Genomic DNA, 19,826 nt, shown 5'->3' on the forward strand with positions numbered 1-19,826 from the left:
CAGGTAATACATCAGATGTCTGTATAGAATTACTTGATCAAGTTCCCTGACTTTATAGAGATAGTAGATGCCTAAAAGTTTATACTGTAAAACAAAGACGAGAATGCAGATGAAAATGTCTCATATTACATCTCAGGAACAGTGATCTAAGACCATAACAAAAGTCAATGTCTGCATCCTTGGTGGTTAATGTGAGGGCTTAATGACAATATCCCTGGTAGTCTAAGGTAGTTTAGTCATAGTGGTGAATAAATGGGGGACTGTGCTGCTGTACAGTTCTCTGTGATCTATAAAAGACATTCCCAATTCATGTGACCAAAGCCTTTCCCTGTATAGGCATAGTGGACATAGCCTTTGAGATGCAATGCAGTTTAGAGGGCACTGAACTATCAGGAGTATTACTTGTGCCACAATCTGAAACTAGGTTTCATTGCAGAGAGCTCTTCTTATGTGCTGTTGGAACTTTAGTTATTACTAGCCCAGTTATTCATAATGTTGAAGTACAGGGACCGAAGTATAAATCCTTATGCAATCTTTTCTTTGTATTCAATTATTCCTACTTTGTCACTTTAGGAATCCGGACAATTAATTCCCCTCATTGTGGAGAGCTGCATCAGATTCATTAATCTGTATGGTAAGAAGTCTCAAATATTCCTCATTCCATGACTCCCTGTATGATATGATCCTTCTCTGTTTGCTGACATTTGCAATGACAGTTTTGTTAGAAATGGGCTTCTTGTCTTCCTTTTCCCCAGGACTTCAACACCAGGGTATATTTCGAGTTTCTGGTTCCCAGGTGGAAGTGAATGACATAAAAAATGCATTTGAAAGAGGTAGGATATTGGCTTGGTATTATACACTGTCAATTTTATTTTAAATACAAGCCAAAAAAAAAAAGACACATGACCAGCACAAACCCAAGAATCCCTGGTGGTCCCTAGATACTCAACCAGCCTCACCAAAAAACAAGAGATAAAAGTGTAAAGGCAGCTTTGAAGAGTCTCCCATGAGAAGCTGGGTAGATGCCCTGTCTGGGGTCAAAATTGCAGAATGTAATTTTTTTACTCCGTTTTCTTTTTTTAACACATTCCAGGAAAATGTATTATCTCTATCATGCCTGACAACCGCTAAGATATAATTTGTGTAATGTCATATAGAATTACTGCTGTAGTAAGTTAAGGCTGTTCCACCAACTAGGCACTAAACTGAATCCAAATGAGCTTTATACTCACCCTTTCCTAACATTACAGCATATGATTCTTGATAGAATTTTGTTATGCCGGCATGATCATGGTTTGTTTTTCTATAAAGCCAGCAGATCTGTATCTTTAGCAGCAATTCTGCTTTTAAAAGCCACATTCCCCCAGTCTTTGTGGTTCCCCATTTTTGACTGTAGGCTGTAGGCTTGTCTGTGTGGTCACAACAGCCTTTACTTACATCCATGGAGGTCTTTCCTGTTTTAGATTTGCCATATAATTTGCATGCATGTTAAACCATTGTTAAATCTAATGTTATGTTTGCACATCAAAATAAGTATTTTAGGCTATTTATACTGGTGGATGTGAAGTACAGGCTATAATTATGGATGTAGAGATGCTGAAGTGCCCTGTATACCTCCGAATAGTGTAATAGTAACCTGGTCATTATGTTCATTTCTACAGGAGAGGACCCTTTGACAGACGACCAAAATAATCACGACATCAACTCCGTCGCTGGTGTCCTAAAGCTGTATTTCCGAGGTTTAGAAAACCCACTCTTTCCCAAGGAAAGATTTAACGATTTAATATCCTGTATCCGTAAGTCACCTTTTTGTCCTCAAAAAGTCTTTCCATTTCCTTGCTCATAAAAAGCTCCGGCATTCTTCCTCCTCATACTGTAGCTGTGCAGCATTTCCTGGAAGCGGAAACAGCTAGATGTCTTGAAGGCAGCGTGTCCCACATCTGCACCACTCTTAAAGGAGAGTTTAGTCATAGTTGCAGCTGGGACCGCTCCCTTTTTTCTCCACAATTATGTATAACTCTTTGTGTCCAACACAGCGGGAAAGCATTCCTACGGGCATAATAGAGGCTTTTATACACTTCAGTGATTGTCTTCTCTTTCATGTAGAGATCAGGTTCAGACAGGCAGCTCCAGCAGCTCTGAGGCAGAGCAAGCACAGGCAAAGCTTGCACTTTACTCAGATCTTTTCTGAGTTATTGGGATGAAGCGCTGCTAAAATTTGGGGGAAGAAGATTGCAAGGTGAAAAGACATGACTTTCTCCATCATGGACAATAACGTCTATTAGGTTGCCCATTGAATGTTATTACTAGTACTTATTGGATGTATTATGTAGATTATATTTGTGCTTCAGTTTACACTTCTCCCCTGAAGCCAAATACACCATTATGAGGTGTTCCTGTTCCCAAGCTTTTGGAATTTTGGTGTATTGCAGGTGAAGTCATGTTAATACAGGTGTGACTTCAGGTAGAATATTTGCATTGCTTTGACATTTAGGCAGGTCATTTACCTCTGAAAAAAATATCTTATGTTTAAGCATCTCTAGTTTGATACATGTCCAGAAAATATGGATGCCGTAAAAGGTCACTATTTGGTAAACCCTCACGCTCATTTTACTTTAATGAATTCTGTTATCATTCCTTGAGGCATGGGGATGACTAACCACACTACACTATACTATACAGTGGAAATCCTGAGGAAATGCTGCTCTAAGTATAGCTCTGCAGGGCTCAGCTACAAACAAAAGGGCAGATCTCCCTGACATGAAAGTAACGCTATAGTAATGGCCTGGATGAATAGGTGGAGACTATGGTCACTATGGTTTATAAATGACAAAACATGTGCCGCTCCATGTTTCACAATGTCTAATGTATACCACATTTTAGACCTACCACAGCAATGCTGCTAATGCCTTCTTTTGCCGTATTTGAACCACTTTAAATGAGTTCTCATGGATTTCTTCATCATACAACAGGTCCTGTGTTTGCGCCTTGGGCAGGCTTTTTCTGTTGTCATTGGCGTGTGAGCGCACTTCACACACCCTTAACACATGCGCCGCAAACATGGGACTTTGGGACTATTGTTTGTCATCCAGTATTGCACACATTTGAGTGAAGTTAGCTTTGATCTGTCAAAAAAATCTGTGTGTGTGCTAGATGCAGATTTTGTCAGGGATTACTATTTTTTTATTGTAAGGTCCAAATCTTCTCTGAGTCTGGCTGGATAGTGCTTTAAAGCAGCCATTCATGCCCCTCCCTGCATAGGATAATTTGTCTCAGGTGTATATGTGGCATCTGTTTCTCACTAGTGGTTTAATAATCTGAATATAGAATATATTATAGAATATATAATTATTCTACCACATGCACTGACATATAGTACTTGTATACACTACAGCAGATCTAAAGAGGCAGTACTCCATTGACGTTAATGGGGTCCATCATTTTTTTTATTACTATTTATTAACAAAATAATCTGGCATTTCTCACATTGTAGACAGGCTTAAAGCGGACCTGTCACGTCCATTTGGGCCTGTAAACCAACTATAGGTTTTTATGGACCTATGGTTTAGGGTATCAGATCGAATTGTATGATTGCTGTATGTGGTGGGAAATGGGGGAAAGGGGGGAACTTTTGCACTTGCCTAGATGTGAGTCTGATGAGGCACATCGGACTTGCATGTCAAGATCCTGCACTGGAACTTTATTACGTGATGAGTCAAGTGAAGCCGGGTTGATGCCCCAGCTCCGTTGCACATGGTCTGTACCTATGGCGCTTACACAGTGAAGCCAGGATCTAGTACACCGGCTTCACTACCTGGTGAGTATAAAATGTGTCTTTTTTTTTTTTTTTTTTTTTTTTTTTTATAGACCCACACCTAAAAAAAATCATACAGGGCATTTTGGGGCACTAAACCATTAGTCAATAAGGACCTGTGGTTGTTTTTTTTTTTGCCCCAAATTGCCCTAACAGGTTCCCTTTAAGTCTTGTGCATAAATTATTTTTATACTTTAAGTACCACGGTTATGGCTCATTTTACTGATGGCTTTAGTTTGCATAGATACAGGCTTCTATATCTTTTTTTTTGCTTGATTATTCAGGCTGACAACTTTCCTGAGCTCTAATAGAAGCATTTAGTGATATGCTTTACAACAGGCTCATGGCCTCAGACCAGTGGTGGCGAACCTATGGCACGGGTGCCAGAGGTGGCACTCGGAGCCATTTCTGTGGGCACTCAGACCATCGCCCCAGGACAGAGTTCACCAAATAGGACCAAATCTTCCTGCAGTCCTAGGCAACTTAAGCAATACTTCTTTGGAACTGCAGGAAAAGTGAGAAGGTGTTGACAGAACTGCATTGTCTTTGAAGCTCATCCTGCTGGACCCTCCATTCTTTCTCTACAGAGAGACCCAGGGGAGAAGCTACAATGAGAGTCTGATTTGCCCTCCTTCTTTCAACTGTGTTGGTAGCCTCAAGGGGCCGATACGATTGAAAGATGAGGAAGAACAGGTAGCTATAAGTTACTGCTTAAAATGCCATGTTGGCACTTCACAGTAATAAGTGGATTTTGGTTGTAGTTTGGGCACTCAGTCTCCAAAAGGTTCACCATCACTGACTTGGACCATTAGCTAGAATGAGGCGGAGTCATTGAGGTCTATGGAGAGATGCAAGTAGTGGACAAAATGATGGTGTTTTTTTATCGACGCCTTACATTCCATTGTAATTCTACCTTGTCTGTAAAGAGACTACTGCATACTGGGACTGTGACGGGGGATTTTTTATTTTGAATGCATTTTATTTCAATATTTTTAAGTGGCTGACCCCTTTAAGGTACTTGCTGTATGTTGGGTAAAGGTTCCAGAGCATCCACGTATGGGAGGCCAATCTGGTAGGCAGGGATCTCTCCTAACATGGTGTATGTTCTGAATGTTAGCTGGTAGGCCTGCCCAGTGTGTGCAGGAGTAAGGGAAATAGTATGTACCCAGTCTATTTCAAGGGAAATACTATTAAGTAGTAACCTCACAGAAAATCTAGATCATCAGTGTAAAGATGAGATAGTATAACATTGCTAATGGCCTATTCTTGACATTCCTTAGTGTAGAATTTCTCACTTCAGGAAATGACATTCTATCTTTATGCAGTGTCACTAGTCTTTATTCCCAGGAGCAACACTTGGAGGAATGGAGCATTCGGCAGCAATGTGGCGTCTAGCTGTAGCGCAATATACAACAGAAACACTTAATCATTCCCTAACATGAGTGTGCAGGAGAGTGAAATCTTAAACCACAGATTTGCTGTCTTGCTGCTGGCAGGCTGACGTGCAACATCTTGCCATCTGCTTTGTAATAAAGACTAAATAACTTAAAAGAATTATATCCTTTGTGCCGTCACTTTCACAGGATGCTTTGTTACACATCTTCCCAGAAGCAGCCTTTCCTTGCCGTTTTTGCGTTTCTGAAATGATACTTTACTGAAAGGTTCTTAAGTTTCTATTTACATAGAACAGTCTTTTGTTTCTAATATATTGAGCATAGGCTGTTCTTGATAGATTGCCATACACTTTATAGTACTATATTAAAGCACCCAGATGGCTAAAACAGATTTCCTGAATTGAATCCAAGATTGCAAGGTAATGTCTGGATATTTTTATTGAGAACTGATTGCACACAAACCTTTTACTTGCCATCTTTGAAGCTTAAACATTATTTATACACTATATATCTCCAACTTTAAACCTAATGGATAGTACCTAACCCAAAGATATTGTTATCCCCAGTATCCCAGATACTCCTCTCCCACTCGTAATTCCAGAAGGTAGGATACTGGCCGCACTTTGAGGTCGCTATACTGTAGAACTGCATTAGCTGAACTTTGGTCACCTGTCATTTCTGCCTAACATTATTAATAAATTGGTGGTTACTGACCTTGCAGAGGTATGCAGGTAAATAGTGTGTGATATCCTGATATCAGCTAATTGGATTCCTATGCTTAAGATTACTGAGACTTATCACAATTGTGTAGACTAAGCTATTATTTTTTATTATTGGCTTTTAAAAATTACTTTAAAGGAAACTTACCATTTGATTTAATGCATTATGAACCAAACATACCTTGAGAATGCTGTAGCTACACTGATGCAGAAACATATCTTGGTTAATCCCTGTGCTGAGTGGTTTTGCTGAAAAAAATAATTATAAAATTATGACAATTAAGCTCTGTCGCTCCTGTGCCTGTGCCTGGGCTTGGGACTCTTCTTTTTACATTAGTTGTGCACTGCACCTGAGGATGATGCAATCACTGTTCTCCCTGCCAGACAGAATAATCAATAGCTGCACCATCCCCCAGCTGCTGTGTATCAGTCATCCAGCTCAGGTTGATTAGTCCAGTCTTGGCTGTTCAGGAAGCTCAATAATGTTAGTAATATGGATCCAGCTTTCCCAAGGTCAGGATTATGCAAGATATGATTCTGCATCAGTGTAGCGACATCATTCTCAAGTTATGCATGGTTTATAATGCATGAAATGAAATGGTAGTTTTTATTTAAGGAAAGTCCACAAGCAGTTTTAACCATGTACACAGTTTTAGGAATTGGCCGCAGTTATCTGTATAACTATACATTTTGATATCTTTGTGTTAGTAGAAGCAGGACTGTAAAAATATATTTATGTTCTAGGATTGTAGATGGAATTAGATCTTTGTAAACAAACTGCTCCTCATATTCCTCTCTGCTGTAATATGCAAAGCATATCAAACTTTTTGGGGGTGCAAGTTACATCAGAATTCTACCATTGATCTCTGTTTTTAATAACAGTTATAGATTGTTCAACCTATTGACTTGCAGGTATTTCATTTATACAGATGGCATTAGTTTGTTAGGGCTGCAGAACTTTTGTTTCTTTATATTAGCCTATAATTAGACAGGTAGAGGCTATATCTGATATTGCAGGTTACTACAGATTTATCTGATTCTGGTAACTGTGAATGTACTGCACTATTGTGTGCAGCCACAACTAACTATATATCACATTGCTGAACTATGAGGTCCCTTCAAATGACACATCCATGGTATTTAAACCATTTATTTATCTAAACTCCTACCATCAAAATCAAGCATGATACACCAAAGAGTTACTGATCGATCCAGGCACTTTCACTGTGGTAATCTTGGCCTCCTTCCTTCCAAGAACTTCCCCCTCCCACTGTGTGCTAAAAGTCACTGCTGCTGCAAGATTACAGTAGCCAGCAGGGCCAGATTAATAGTGGTGGAGGCCCCTGGGCGCAAACTTATAGGGAGCTATAATAACTATATCCAGCCCCCTATAATAAATATATACATTCCCCCTATATTAACAATGTACAACCCCCCCATAATATTTACATACAGCCTCCCTATAATAACTATATACAGTATAGCTCCGGATAAAATGATAAAAGTGTACTTGCCTTTCTCCATTCCCCCGATGCGTGCCAACCGCCTCCTCTTCCCTCGCGGTGTCAGGATACTGGCACTGGCGGCACAGTGTGTGACATCACTGCGCCATCATCTTGGTAGAGCCAGGTGGTCCAAGGATACAGCAGGGAACCTATTGTCTATGGGGGTACGAAGTCTGTATGGTACCGCCCAGGGAGCCGGACCCAAATATATTGTGGGCGATTTGGGCGCTCATGCGACTGCCTTTAAGGGCAAAGTGGTGGGGGGCCCAGGGGCACGTGCCAAGGTTGCAGGAGAGAGAGGGGGCAGTATATCAGCCTGTGAAGCTATACGGATGTCATTTAAAAAAATAATTTTTAAAAATTTTGATTTTTAGAAGGAAGGAGGCCATGGATAACAAATATAAGATGGTAGATTTGGTACACTTTGAAATCGGTGTATTCTTCACTGTATACATTTATTAAAGAAAACTCTAAAAACAGAGACTTGTAATCAATCTCATCTTGTGTTCCTCTGACAGGAGTGGAGAATCTCTATGAGAGGGCCATGCATATCAGAAAAATCCTGCTGACATTACCCAGAACTGTGCTTATAGTCATGAGATATCTATTTGCATTCCTCAACCAGTAAGTACCTTTTTAAATAGAGTCTGTCCCAGAGTTCTGCAACTCTACCTAAGAGCAGATAAATAGAGATACAGTACTTGTATTTCTGTTTGTCACTTAATGAATGTCTTGCACTGTTTTTTGTTTTGTTTTTTTTTAAAAATGTAACCCTATAGACAGCAGTGGGAGCTGAGTATTTGTATCCCTAAATGGAGGGCTTCCCCACCCTAGCCACTTTTTAACAATGTTCTTTCTCTGCTGCAAATAGTGACAGAGCTGTCAATCTGTTGCTGGGGACATTTATACTCATGAATATCAAGGGTGTAACAGTGTGCGCCCATCATTGAGTGCACCTTAACTCTTGGCTCCCGCTGCAGCACCACTTTAATAGGGGTCTCTGTCACTACTTATTATGAAAGACAATATTACTATTTAAAGACCTGAAGCTCAGAGGTGTAATAGCGGTCTTCTATTCTTCATTTTTTTTTGTAAATAGAAAAGTATAACAAAGCCACAGGAAAAACTCACAATATGACAATGTGACTTGCTTTGTCTTAAAGGAAACCTACCCTGAGGAATCAATCAATCAGATGTATAGCTGATGGTAGATTCTTTCTTTCTGCCTCTGCCCTAATCTGTAATTTAATAATCCTGTATCCTAACCCAACTTGTTACAAACTTTATTTTACTAATATGTTAATTAACTGCAGAGACTACTGGGGGGGTGTGGAGTAGCCTTGGCTCCCAGTGCCTGGCTAGGCTAGTACACGCCCCAGTAGCCCCTGCAGTTAATTTACATATTACTAAAATAAAGTTTTTAACAAGTTTTGTTCCAGGATGATTACAGTACAGATTAGGGTAGAGTAACGCAGAGAAATCTGCCATCAGATCTATTTATGGTTTCCTTTAAATATAGAATATCATATTATTTTACACTTCCTATAAAAGCTTTTAGGTATATACCGCATTTTTCGGACCATAAGGCGCACAAAAATCCTTTGATTTTCTCAGAAATCAAAGGTGTGCCTTATAGTCCAGTGAGCCTTATATATGAACCGTACTTACAGACAACAGCTGCCTTGAACTGTGCACAGGTCTGCCACCTGCTGGTCATTCATCCTTATAACCAGGTGCACCTTATAGTCCCGTGCGCCTTGTATATGAACCGTATTTACAGACAACAGCTGCCTTGAGCTTTGCAAGGATCTGCCACCTGCTGGTCAATCCGGTGTGCCTTATAATCCGGTACATGTTTGTTATAGAGCTCTATATTAATATATGAGTCTTTCACATCAACAAAATGACACAAAGGGTGAGACTTCATCATGGTGTATCATTATATGGCTTTAAAAGTATTCTTTTGTTGTCTACAGCCTCTCTCAGTACAGCGATGAAAATATGATGGATCCATACAACTTGGCAATTTGCTTTGGCCCCACGTTGATGCCTGTTCCAGACATTCAGGATCAAGTGTCCTGTCAGGCTCATGTGAATGAAATAGTTAAAACCATAATCATCCATCATGAGAATATTTTTCCAGATGCTAAAGAGCTGGAAGGCCCAGTTTATGAGAAGTGTATGGCTGGTGATGACTACTGGTAAGTCAACTTGGAGAATATGAGGTGTAGGGAACAATATATTGGCCTTATTCATTACCAGAGACATTGCACAAGTAAATTATATTAGTCTTCCCACTATTTTTTTGTAATATAGTAACATCTTATTTTATCTAATGCTTGCTCTAGCATTTTAACCTTGTGATCAATTCCTTTAAGTACACCTCTCTAAAAAAAAAAAAAAAAAAAAAAGATTAAGTTACTCTATGTGGGGAGTAGGAGCCCGTAGCAGACAGGTGGGTCTGTACTTTGGGCTGGGGTTGGTTGTGCAAGCAGCACTAATATCTGCAGTGCATGTACGTTTCCATGTGGATACAGTCCACATATTATAGATGCTGTTTCAAAGATCTCATCGACTGCAATTGTACTGTGTGATTACATAGGTTTTCTACATATAAATCCTTGTGGATATCACTGGCAATCCAGACTGGTGTGCATTAAATAAACGTGGCATTACCTACATTCACAATTTTTGCATGGAAATCACATTCATGGTTTCCTGTATAATAATAATGTTTTACTATTATGTGTCCCTGCGTGTGATTTATTTGCAATACTACAAATTTCATCCTTCTCGCTTACATCCTCTCACCATTTTTGAGGAGTTTATATTTTTACTTTTCCGTGCAACCTTAAAGAGGACCTGTCACCCAATTTATCGGCACTAGGAGCTGCTTGCTAAAGTAAGCAGCTCCTAGTGCTTGAACAAACGCCCCAGTGTTTAGAGTGATAGCGTTACCGGAAACCTCCGGTAACGCTATCAAACACTGCGGCAGGGTAGGATGTAATTGTCGGACAGCTCACAAAGCTGTCCGACGTATTCATGAGGGGGCGGGGTTGGGGCGTGGCTAGGGGCGGTGACTGCCGCCTAGTGCGCGGCAGTCACTGCCGGCCTATGGAGCGAGCGGGGCGGTCAGGGGTAGAGGCAGCGCCTCGGACCGCCCCCTCATGAATACATCGGACAGCTTTGCGAGCTGTCCGATGATTACACTGTACCCCGCCGCAGTGTTTGATAGCGTTACCGGAGTTTTCCGGTAACGCTATCACTCTTAACACTGCAGTGTTTGATCAAGCACTAGGAGCTGCTTACTTTAGTATGCTGCTCCTAGTGCCAAAAGTTTAGGTGACAGGTCCTCTTTAAAGGCTTATTCTCTGATTGTACTATTCTTTTGCTATAAACTATATAAGTGACATCTACATTTCTCCTACATGTGGTGACACTAGTGATGGTTTTATTAATATTTGTTACTTTTATGTATTATCAGTGACAGCCCTTACAGTGAACATGGCACTTTAGAAGAGGTCGATCACGATGGTGGCAATGAGACTCACACAAGTGAAGACGGTATAATCTTTACTATACTATATTTGAATTTTTAAGTGTATTTTTCATTTTTTCACTGTTTTCATATTGCATTTTGCAGTGTCCATACAATGTATGTTTCTGGCACGCCCTACAATGTATCCATAGTCTCCCTTTCACCTAACGTAAAAAAAAAAATTGTATACTGTATTTGTCCGTCCTTGGCGCTGTATGGCTTATCCCAGTCAACTAGACTATTCCATGCATCCTATAATAATGTATGATCTACACCTATAGGACTGTGACTAGGATGCCCAATTACAGAAGGGCGTATCCTCAGGAACAACAATGTTTTCTAGATTTTTATCAATGTTTATTCTTTTTGACCAGATTGCTTACAAGGTGTTATAAAATATAGGAGAGGAGGCCAAGGGAGTGTATAAAAATAAAGTGTCAGTAGGCTGTGTGGGGGTGGGTATACAAAGCTCAAAGGGGTTGGCCTCTTTACGTCATGTTTTTTGTAATATGTGTGTGTGAGTGTAGGGGGCAGGGTATTAGGTAATTTACCAATATAGATCTAGTAATAGTTCTGCTCCGCTTTCTTGATATGTAAAGTGAAGCCTCCTGACTTTTACCTCATCAGCCAGAGCCACCTGACCTTAAAATCACAGCAGATGGATCTCTAACTGGTGAATGTTCATGGACAGAGATCACATGACCCTCCATTTGCAGCCATTTTATGCCCAGGAATCTCTGTCTGACGAGGTAAAAGACAGGAGGCTTCACTTTAAATATAAAGAAAGCGGAGCACAATACACACACACACACACACACACACACACACACACACACACACACACACACACACACACACACACACACACACACACACACACACACACACACACACACACACACACACACACACACACACACACACACTTTAATATTTTTGGACAAGTGGGGCAGAGCTGCGTCATAATGTTGTAGTAGTAGGGATCTATGTTATCTATGGGGTAACCATCAATAATTATCACTAAGAGATAGTTGTATACTCGATATGCTTTGTTAAAAATCATTATAATAACTTGGAAACAATAAAAAAGCCTTTTAGTGCAGAATGGAAAGATTTGATCTGTACATACACATGGTTTCAATGCTGGATACATGGGCAGCCAATGCCACTCTGTGCCTATGCAGTGACCTCTGTATGAGGCAACCATCAGCGATATGTCACAAAACCCTTCCATAGTATACCCCGAAGAAAACTGAAAAAAGACAGCGTAAAAATACCCAAACTTACCTATATACCTGTTGTACCACACATCTACCTCAATAGTAACAACCAGTAAGGCAGTAGAGACAGTTGTCTGTCTTTGCTGTTGCCCACATATTTGTTTTACCTTGATATGGTCTATATTTCCATTATCTGTAGGGCAATGAATGCAGTAAACCTTACAAATGTGGTTTACACTGTGTTATAGATGAGCAATGTATACAAAAAAACATGTACAAAACCAAAATTATGCGAAATTAAGTTCCAATGCAGGAGAACATTGGATTTGTAGGATTACATGTCACCCTTCTATATATCTTGCCTAAATGAAGATCATTCCCATGAGTGTAAAACTGTCCTGGAGTTTATATTCACTGTATTGAAGAGATGCCCAGGTCAGCAAATTATGTGATTTGTTGCTATTGATTTGTTTCATTCTGCCACACAAGCACGTCAGAAAATAGCATTATTGATTGGTAACGCCGTAGATCTCGCTATAAGATGGTATTTGCTGAGATTTATTACATTTTGCAATCAGAACGGCTTAGCAGATTAAATCTCAAACTTGTATATTGACATATGTCCTTAAAGAGTGATTTGTAGAAGATTCATATACTGCACTAGGTTTATCCAGTTACATTTCCCTTAGGAGAATACACGAGCTTTAGCTGCATTTTCCTTGTCATTGTAGCTAATTTCCAGTGATGTTATTGGTAGATTCTTTTCAGTCAGTAACCGTATGGTGACCGTGCAGAATAATAGGAAAACCAAACTTATTGTTTCAAGTTTGTGCTGTCATGGGAACAAGGATTATCAATACAGCTTCATTATAGCTGATCATTACAGCCTTGGGACCAAAATAAAATGTCCAGAGAGCTTTAACATAGGTCACAGTGGGCAGAGAGGTCCGTGTGTAACTAGGGGTCGTACGTAAGTCGTGTGTCCTTAAGTCGGGGACTGCCTGTCAATACAAACTCGAGATTACAAGTATGCAATTATATTAAAATGTAAAGACCACTTTACAATTAGTAGGTCCCAAATGGCTCACTAGGAGACGGGCTCAAGTTCTTGAAAATATGGACGTCTTGGTTGCAATATAAACAGACAGTATAAAGTATAGCCCCACTATACCTCCCTACTTCCCAGGCCCTATTATCTTCCCTCCCCCCCTTTTCTCCCTCCTCCCCTGCCTGTTTAGTCCAGTAGCATCTTTATGTCGCTTTTGACAGGGGAAGTTCTCCTCCCACTCTTCCCCCACCTCACTAAAAGTTATATGTATCACACATAATTACGCTCTATAGTAGGGAAAGGATTGTGGTTATATGAATCTGGTTTTGCTGTAATTTACCAGTGGGGTTAACTCTGCTAGCCAACTGTGTCATTAGCAGTTCCTCTATATGTGAATATGACATGGTTGTTAGTTCCTAGTTGCTGTAACTTGTTTTTCTTATGTGAACATATAAAAAGAACATTTTGTACAATCTATTGTGGATGTAGAGCTTGATGGATCGCTCATTGTACTTAATAAAAAATGTTTTTTAAATAATTAGTAAGTCCCCACACTGGTCATCACGGTGTCTGCCACCAACCCAACACAGCGCCAGCAGTACTCCTTCTGTTGGGTTAAGCTCCGACTGCACTGGGCCATCAGGGCTTAGCTTGTCAGTATGGGTACTGCCAGGTTTCTTGGTCATGGTCCCTGCTGATGCTGTGTTGTGGAAAGGTGGGATTCTTTTTGATGCTGCATTTATATATTTATTTTTTTTATATATATTTTTTTTAATCATGTTCTAGTCTAATGACTTCATGATTATCAATATAGTCATATTTCTATTTCCATCCTTTACCTAGCAATTTTAAATAGAAGTCATCCTGGAATCCCGGAAAACTCTGCAAATTCTAATGTCTTTGGGTCTTACGTGACCTAGTAATACACTTGCTGGTTGGGAACTGTTTAGTCTGTAAACAAAGCAGCTTTGTTAGTTATCTTTTTGAATTCTTGACCTTGCTGCCCACACATAAAAGGGAAAGTATAACATGAAAGATTTCACATCCTAAGTGGAGCATTGTAGAGAAACTTGATTCCAGATATTAGCTGCTTTGAAATCACCATAAACTGGTTTTCATTAATCTGTTTTTATGTTGAAATTCTTCAAAGCTAAAATTGTTATAGCCATGAATACTTCACTGTAGCTCTCCGTTTCAGTCATCAAGCTGGTCATAGAGATTTGAGTTGATATTATTTTATTCACCAATTGAAAACAATATACTGTATAGAGATATAAAGGCCAAAGATGATTGGCGGATATGATTGTTTGTCATACAGCAATCTTGGGAGTTCCTATTTGTTTTCCCTGTGTTCTAGGAAAATATTAAAGTCTCTCACTTCCCTTTTCTGGTTCTTCTCCAGAGTATTTATTAACATTTGAGTATCTCCTGAGATAAAATTCCCCTAAAAAAGGTAAAAAGGATAGAATAAAAAAAAACAACTCATCACTCTCAACTTTTTTCTGAGATCCTCAAGAAGGACTTACTTATAATCCTCAACATGTATACCTATTATCACTTGGCCCCGTAAAATCGGCCCCACAAAGGTTATAAAAAAGGAATTTAACCTAATAGAATAACCGTTACAAACTCAAAAGATAACCGAGCACTGCACCGTGGCTGACCTGAGTGGCCGAACTGAAAAGGATAGAGCAAGTCCTAATTTGTGTCTGGCTCTGCTTCCTATGGAGAGGGGTGGGGTGAGGAGTCCTTGGTCTGCGTGAAATACACAGTAGTGTGCATGAGGCCTTACTGTGTGGTTGTTTTCTTAAACAACAAATAGACTATGGTTACAAAAATATGCTCTGTAATTCTGTTCCTTTATCTCTTTTATTTCTTTTTTTTTATAACCTATTATCTTAGCCTTCTTTTTCTTTTCATTGTAGAATGTGAACCCATTGAAGCCATTGCCAAATTTGACTATGTAGGTCGATCTGCTCGAGAGCTGTCTTTTAAGAAGGGAGCATCACTTCTCTTGTACCATCGTGCATCTGAAGACTGGTGGGAAGGAAGACACAATGGGGTTGATGGACTAGTACCCCACCAGTACATTGTTGTTCAAGACATGTAAGTTGTATTTCTTCTTAATTTAATAGAAAAACATCATGGCATAAATGTGATTTGTAAAGATACCTATATATTGTTTAAATTTTTAGGGATGACGCATTTTCAGATTCATTAAGTCAGAAAGCTGATAGCGAAACCAGCAGTGGTCCCGTGACTGAAGATAAGTCATCATGTAAGGACATGAACTCTCCTACTGACCGGCATCCTGATATATATTCCAACAGGTAAGTAGCTGTACTGTCCATACACCTTCCAAAAATTGGGTTTGAACGTGTGATTCTTATAAATTAGAAGTTATTTTTTTCACTTGGAAGATTTTTGACGGTAAAATCCATAAATGTATTTCTAACAAAGTGTTTTATGTCTTTGATATTGCAGACACAAAAGACGAACAGATCCAGCTCCACCTTCTCGTCGTTCAGGCAGATCAAGTGATAGTCACTGCCCAGTACATACCCCACAGTCTCTGAACAACTCTACAATGGAATTTGGATCGAATATTTCAAGCCATTGTAGCCCTCGTGCCCTCCTACAGAATCGCAACCTTAACACTGACAGCCCTGAACGTAGACGGAAACCTGGTCATGGAAGTCTGACCAACATAAGTCGACACGATTCTTTAAAAAAGATTGACAGTCCTCCTATACGAAGGTCAACATCATCTGGACAGTACACACATTTTAATGACCACAAGATTCTTGATCCAGAAAGTATCGCTCAGGTATGTAAAGGAAGTTAGAAGTATTGTGCACTCGAAAAAATTCCTCTATGTTATTTATAAACTTTGGGTTTACTTTTTGCACAATATTATGTTGAGCACTTTAGAGGAAAAGCGTCTCAAATACATTTTTTGTGTTTATTGTTGCCTTGCTTCTTACTGCTTAGTAGAAATAAGGCAAAACACTGGTAAATGAGCTATAAACACTTTACTATTATACACAACCCAGATTTAGACAAGTAAAAATAGAAAAGTTGGATCTGAGACAAAATAAAACTTTCCTGGTTGTCTTTGTCAGTAGTCACTGACAAGTTTGCTACACAGAAACATGGCTCTGCTAAATATATAGGCACACACCATGGCTACATATATGTACAAAGACATTTCTGCTATGTATAAATATTCACATACTGTACAGGCAAGGCAGGGAGAAAGCGGTATGGATGCACAATTCTCTCAGATATCAGGTCAAGCAGTGAAAAAGCGTCTCACATGATATCTGAGAGCGGTTTGTCTACACTGCTGGATTTTCCTGACTTTAGACTATGAGATGTAGGCACTTTTTATCAAGAAAAGGTCTTTAAAAAAAAAATGGCTGCATATTCTAGTCTAAAAATATTGTGATTTTGTTTCTGGCCAATGCCCCCTTCCTTGGTAGAGTTGATAGAACCATAATTTATCTTGCAAAATATCACTCCGAGTAATAGAAGGGACAATTCCAACATCTGCCACCAGGGAGAATGTGGAGGCTCCCATGCATAAGATGGCAAGTGACGGTTCATTGTTCTAAGAGTTGTTTTATTTTCTCCATAAAATATCTACCAAGCTATTTCCTTAAGGGTAACCTTATATTATTCTGATAAATTATGTATTTTAGAGAATTCTAGGACTCTGTTCTAGTTTATTTTACTTTTTATATCTTAAGCAGGACATAGAGGAGACCATGAACTCGGCCCTAAATGAGCTGCGAGAGCTTGAGCTACAGAGTTCTGCAAAACATGCACCAGACGTTGTACTGGATACATTGGAGCAAATAAAGAACTCGCCCACCTCAGCAACATCTACAGAGTCTCTGAGTCCTCTTCACAATGTCATGCTCAAGAACGCAGAGCCACAAATCCGACGCAGTACTAGTTCATCGAATGACACAATGAGCACATTTAAGCCTCTGGTGACTCCTCGAATGGGTGTACAGCTAAAGCCTCCTGCTTTAAGGCCAAAACCTATTGTATTACCAAAAACGAATCCTGGCATAGGACCAACCCAAGCCGCTCAAGGAGCTGCCGACAAATCATGCACAATGTAATATCATGCTTCTAGTACCATATGGATGATTAGGCTAACAATCGCTTGCCATGGTATCGGTAGTGGCATGTTTTCTACTGGAACTAGAATTAAAACACTTTAATCTACACTAAGAATTTCTGACAAGAACTGGACTGCGTTGTGTGTTTACCGCCGTAGAGACACATAAAAACATACTTGAAGATTTGATGCTGCACAAATTGTATACTTTGCAACATAGATCACAATGGCTTCCCACTAATTTTACAGACTTCTCATCTATTATAGATATATTGTGGGCAATTCAGATTAAGAAGTGTCCGTGCATTTTACTTTACAACTCATAGTGAGTGATGGATCTGTGGAAGAAGAGGTGCATTCAGCTTGCAGAGCAGCCTCAAGAAAACCCATTAGTAGTTTGTTACATTCCTTTGGGGCCTCACTGCCTGCTATATAAACCTGTGGTGGATCCAAACAAGTATTTCAGACAACTAACCTTATAACCACTGTTATTGTGACTGTCTACTCCCTCAATGTTAGTTATAATGGGGGAGATGTTCATGTGTACAGTATGCACTGCATGTGGTTCTTATGCTAGGTAGACATGATTATGTCTCTATATACGTTTCTTTATAGAGATGAATATATATGGAAGAATGTTGTTTTGCACATTCACAATATACAGAGAGATGAACAATGTAATGCTATTCAAAGACTCTCCTATGTGTGGCTGGATATAATTACTAAAATCAGTACAAGTATGGGCATGTTTATATAGCCATGGACCCAGACTGAAATATAGAATTTATTTTATTTACAGTGACTATCTAATCTTTACATAGATTCAGGGCATTAAGGTAAGACACAATGCCACAGCACTGCTACACTACATACAGACCTGGATCTCCAGAAGGTGAATAACTGTATGCAGAGGGCATTGGCTGAAGATTCAGCGTCTGCACAGTATTAATGGCAGCCCTGTAACCCAGACAGAACAACGTAATTGTGTAGTGCCACTTTATATCAATTCTGCTTCCTATATGTAATTTATTTTTTTTTTTCTTACCTGTCCATTATTCTACTAATCTGTTTATTGAGCAAAGGTGACTGCCAGGGAAATGTAGACAACTGCACAATCTAATACAAAGGCTAGTGTGTAAATGTTAGTGTGTCAGTCTAGGCCAACAATATTATACTGGTACTCCTTTTCATTGCTTTTGTTTTACTTAGTTGTATATATGATTTGTATATACATGCCGCCAGTACATTGCTTGTGTGGCTTTTTTTTATACTTTTTTTTATCCACAGTAGATACAAGGTTTTACTTTAGTGCTAAAAATTGGAATAGATTGGCCCAGATACGCTTAGTGAAATGCAGTCAACCTTAATGGTGAATCATTTGGGATTACTCTTAGATGCTATCTATAGACTGCTCCAGTTATTTCCCATCTACAAACTAAATCCTGCTTTTTTTTATAAACTACATTTGGGAGAATTATTTTAAGATGTGAACAACGCTCCCATATCTCAAATGTGGGACAAGTAAAAATAAAACTGAAATTATGGCTTATTTTCTAATACATAGTCAAGTATTTTATTCTCACCTCTGTAATAATTTACGGACCGTGTTGTGTAAGTTGCTTATTACTACTAAACCTCCAGTGTAAAGCAGCAAGTCATTTGTCTACAAGATGTATACCTCCTTATAACAGACTCAAACCTGTAGTTGAAGCTGAGCCAAGGACCTCTATGAGCGACCTGGTCCTTCACCCGCAATTGTGTCCTAACATGATCATAGATGAGACGTGGAACAAACTGGAATTCTTCTGACATTTAAGCACAGGTCTAGCCTGGTACTTGTTTTCTTCTGGTCTGTGTGACATAATAGGGTTAATACATGTCTTTTTTAACAGTTGGAAATGTGTATAGTTATAGAGTGTGTATTCTTATTAGGATTAGTGTAGTAGAAGAATATGTAAGAAGCAGTGCACCTGGAGAATGTGCCGCCATGTACATGTGTAGTTTAATGGTTTAGGTATTTGCAGTACTGTAGTTGGATGTGTACAGATGTACACAGCCCGGTCATAGGGAGCTCTGCCCGACTCTTGCACAGCCAGGTGTCTGTCTCGTCTTTAATGTCTTACAGTACTGATAGCAGTTTTTGTTGACTGTTAATTCTTTGTGTTGGTGTACATCTGTAGTATGTACATGTGAAAGTGCCTTTAAACTTTTAGAGGAACTTCAACTTTTTACTCAGCTTATTACATTACATTCAAACCCACCCAAAAAAGTAAAATTGAGAGGGGAAAAAAAAGTTTGACTTTCATTTCAAAGACTCATGTGTGATGTTAAATTGTTGTGATGATGCACTTTTATGTATATGACTGTACATTTTGGCATGTACCATTACAGGCTTCAAAGTCCATCCAAGTTTGTTCCTCCGTAGATTTTCTTTATAATAAAGAATATAGTTCTGTCAA

The 19,826-nt window shown here is 39.3% G+C and overlaps 1 protein-coding gene across 6 annotated transcripts in view; it reads left to right on the forward strand.

Moving 5' to 3' along the window:
- SRGAP1 (SLIT-ROBO Rho GTPase activating protein 1) overlaps positions 1 to 19,826 on the forward strand; it is a 94,762-nt gene extending 74,936 nt beyond the window's left edge. For 3 of the 6 annotated variants that reach the window (XM_072146609.1, XM_072146612.1, XM_072146611.1), the window contains exons 13-22: positions 574 to 634; positions 756 to 833; positions 1,662 to 1,796; positions 7,951 to 8,056; positions 9,409 to 9,633; positions 10,917 to 10,996; positions 15,164 to 15,344; positions 15,434 to 15,568; positions 15,723 to 16,065; positions 16,988 to 19,826. In XM_072146609.1, the coding sequence (XP_072002710.1) occupies positions 574 to 634; positions 756 to 833; positions 1,662 to 1,796; positions 7,951 to 8,056; positions 9,409 to 9,633; positions 10,917 to 10,996; positions 15,164 to 15,344; positions 15,434 to 15,568; positions 15,723 to 16,065; positions 16,988 to 17,368 (1,725 nt within the window). In that variant the 3' untranslated portion in view covers positions 17,369 to 19,826. Of the gene's footprint in view, positions 1 to 573; positions 635 to 755; positions 834 to 1,661; positions 1,797 to 7,950; positions 8,057 to 9,408; positions 9,634 to 10,916; positions 10,997 to 15,163; positions 15,345 to 15,433; positions 15,569 to 15,722; positions 16,066 to 16,987 lie in introns of those variants that run through there. The other 3 variants (XM_072146610.1, XM_072146613.1, XR_011854894.1) reach the window with 2 other exon arrangements.

Source organism: Engystomops pustulosus, chromosome 4 (assembly GCF_040894005.1).
Source record: "Engystomops pustulosus chromosome 4, aEngPut4.maternal, whole genome shotgun sequence".
NCBI lineage: Eukaryota > Metazoa > Chordata > Amphibia > Anura > Leptodactylidae > Engystomops > Engystomops pustulosus.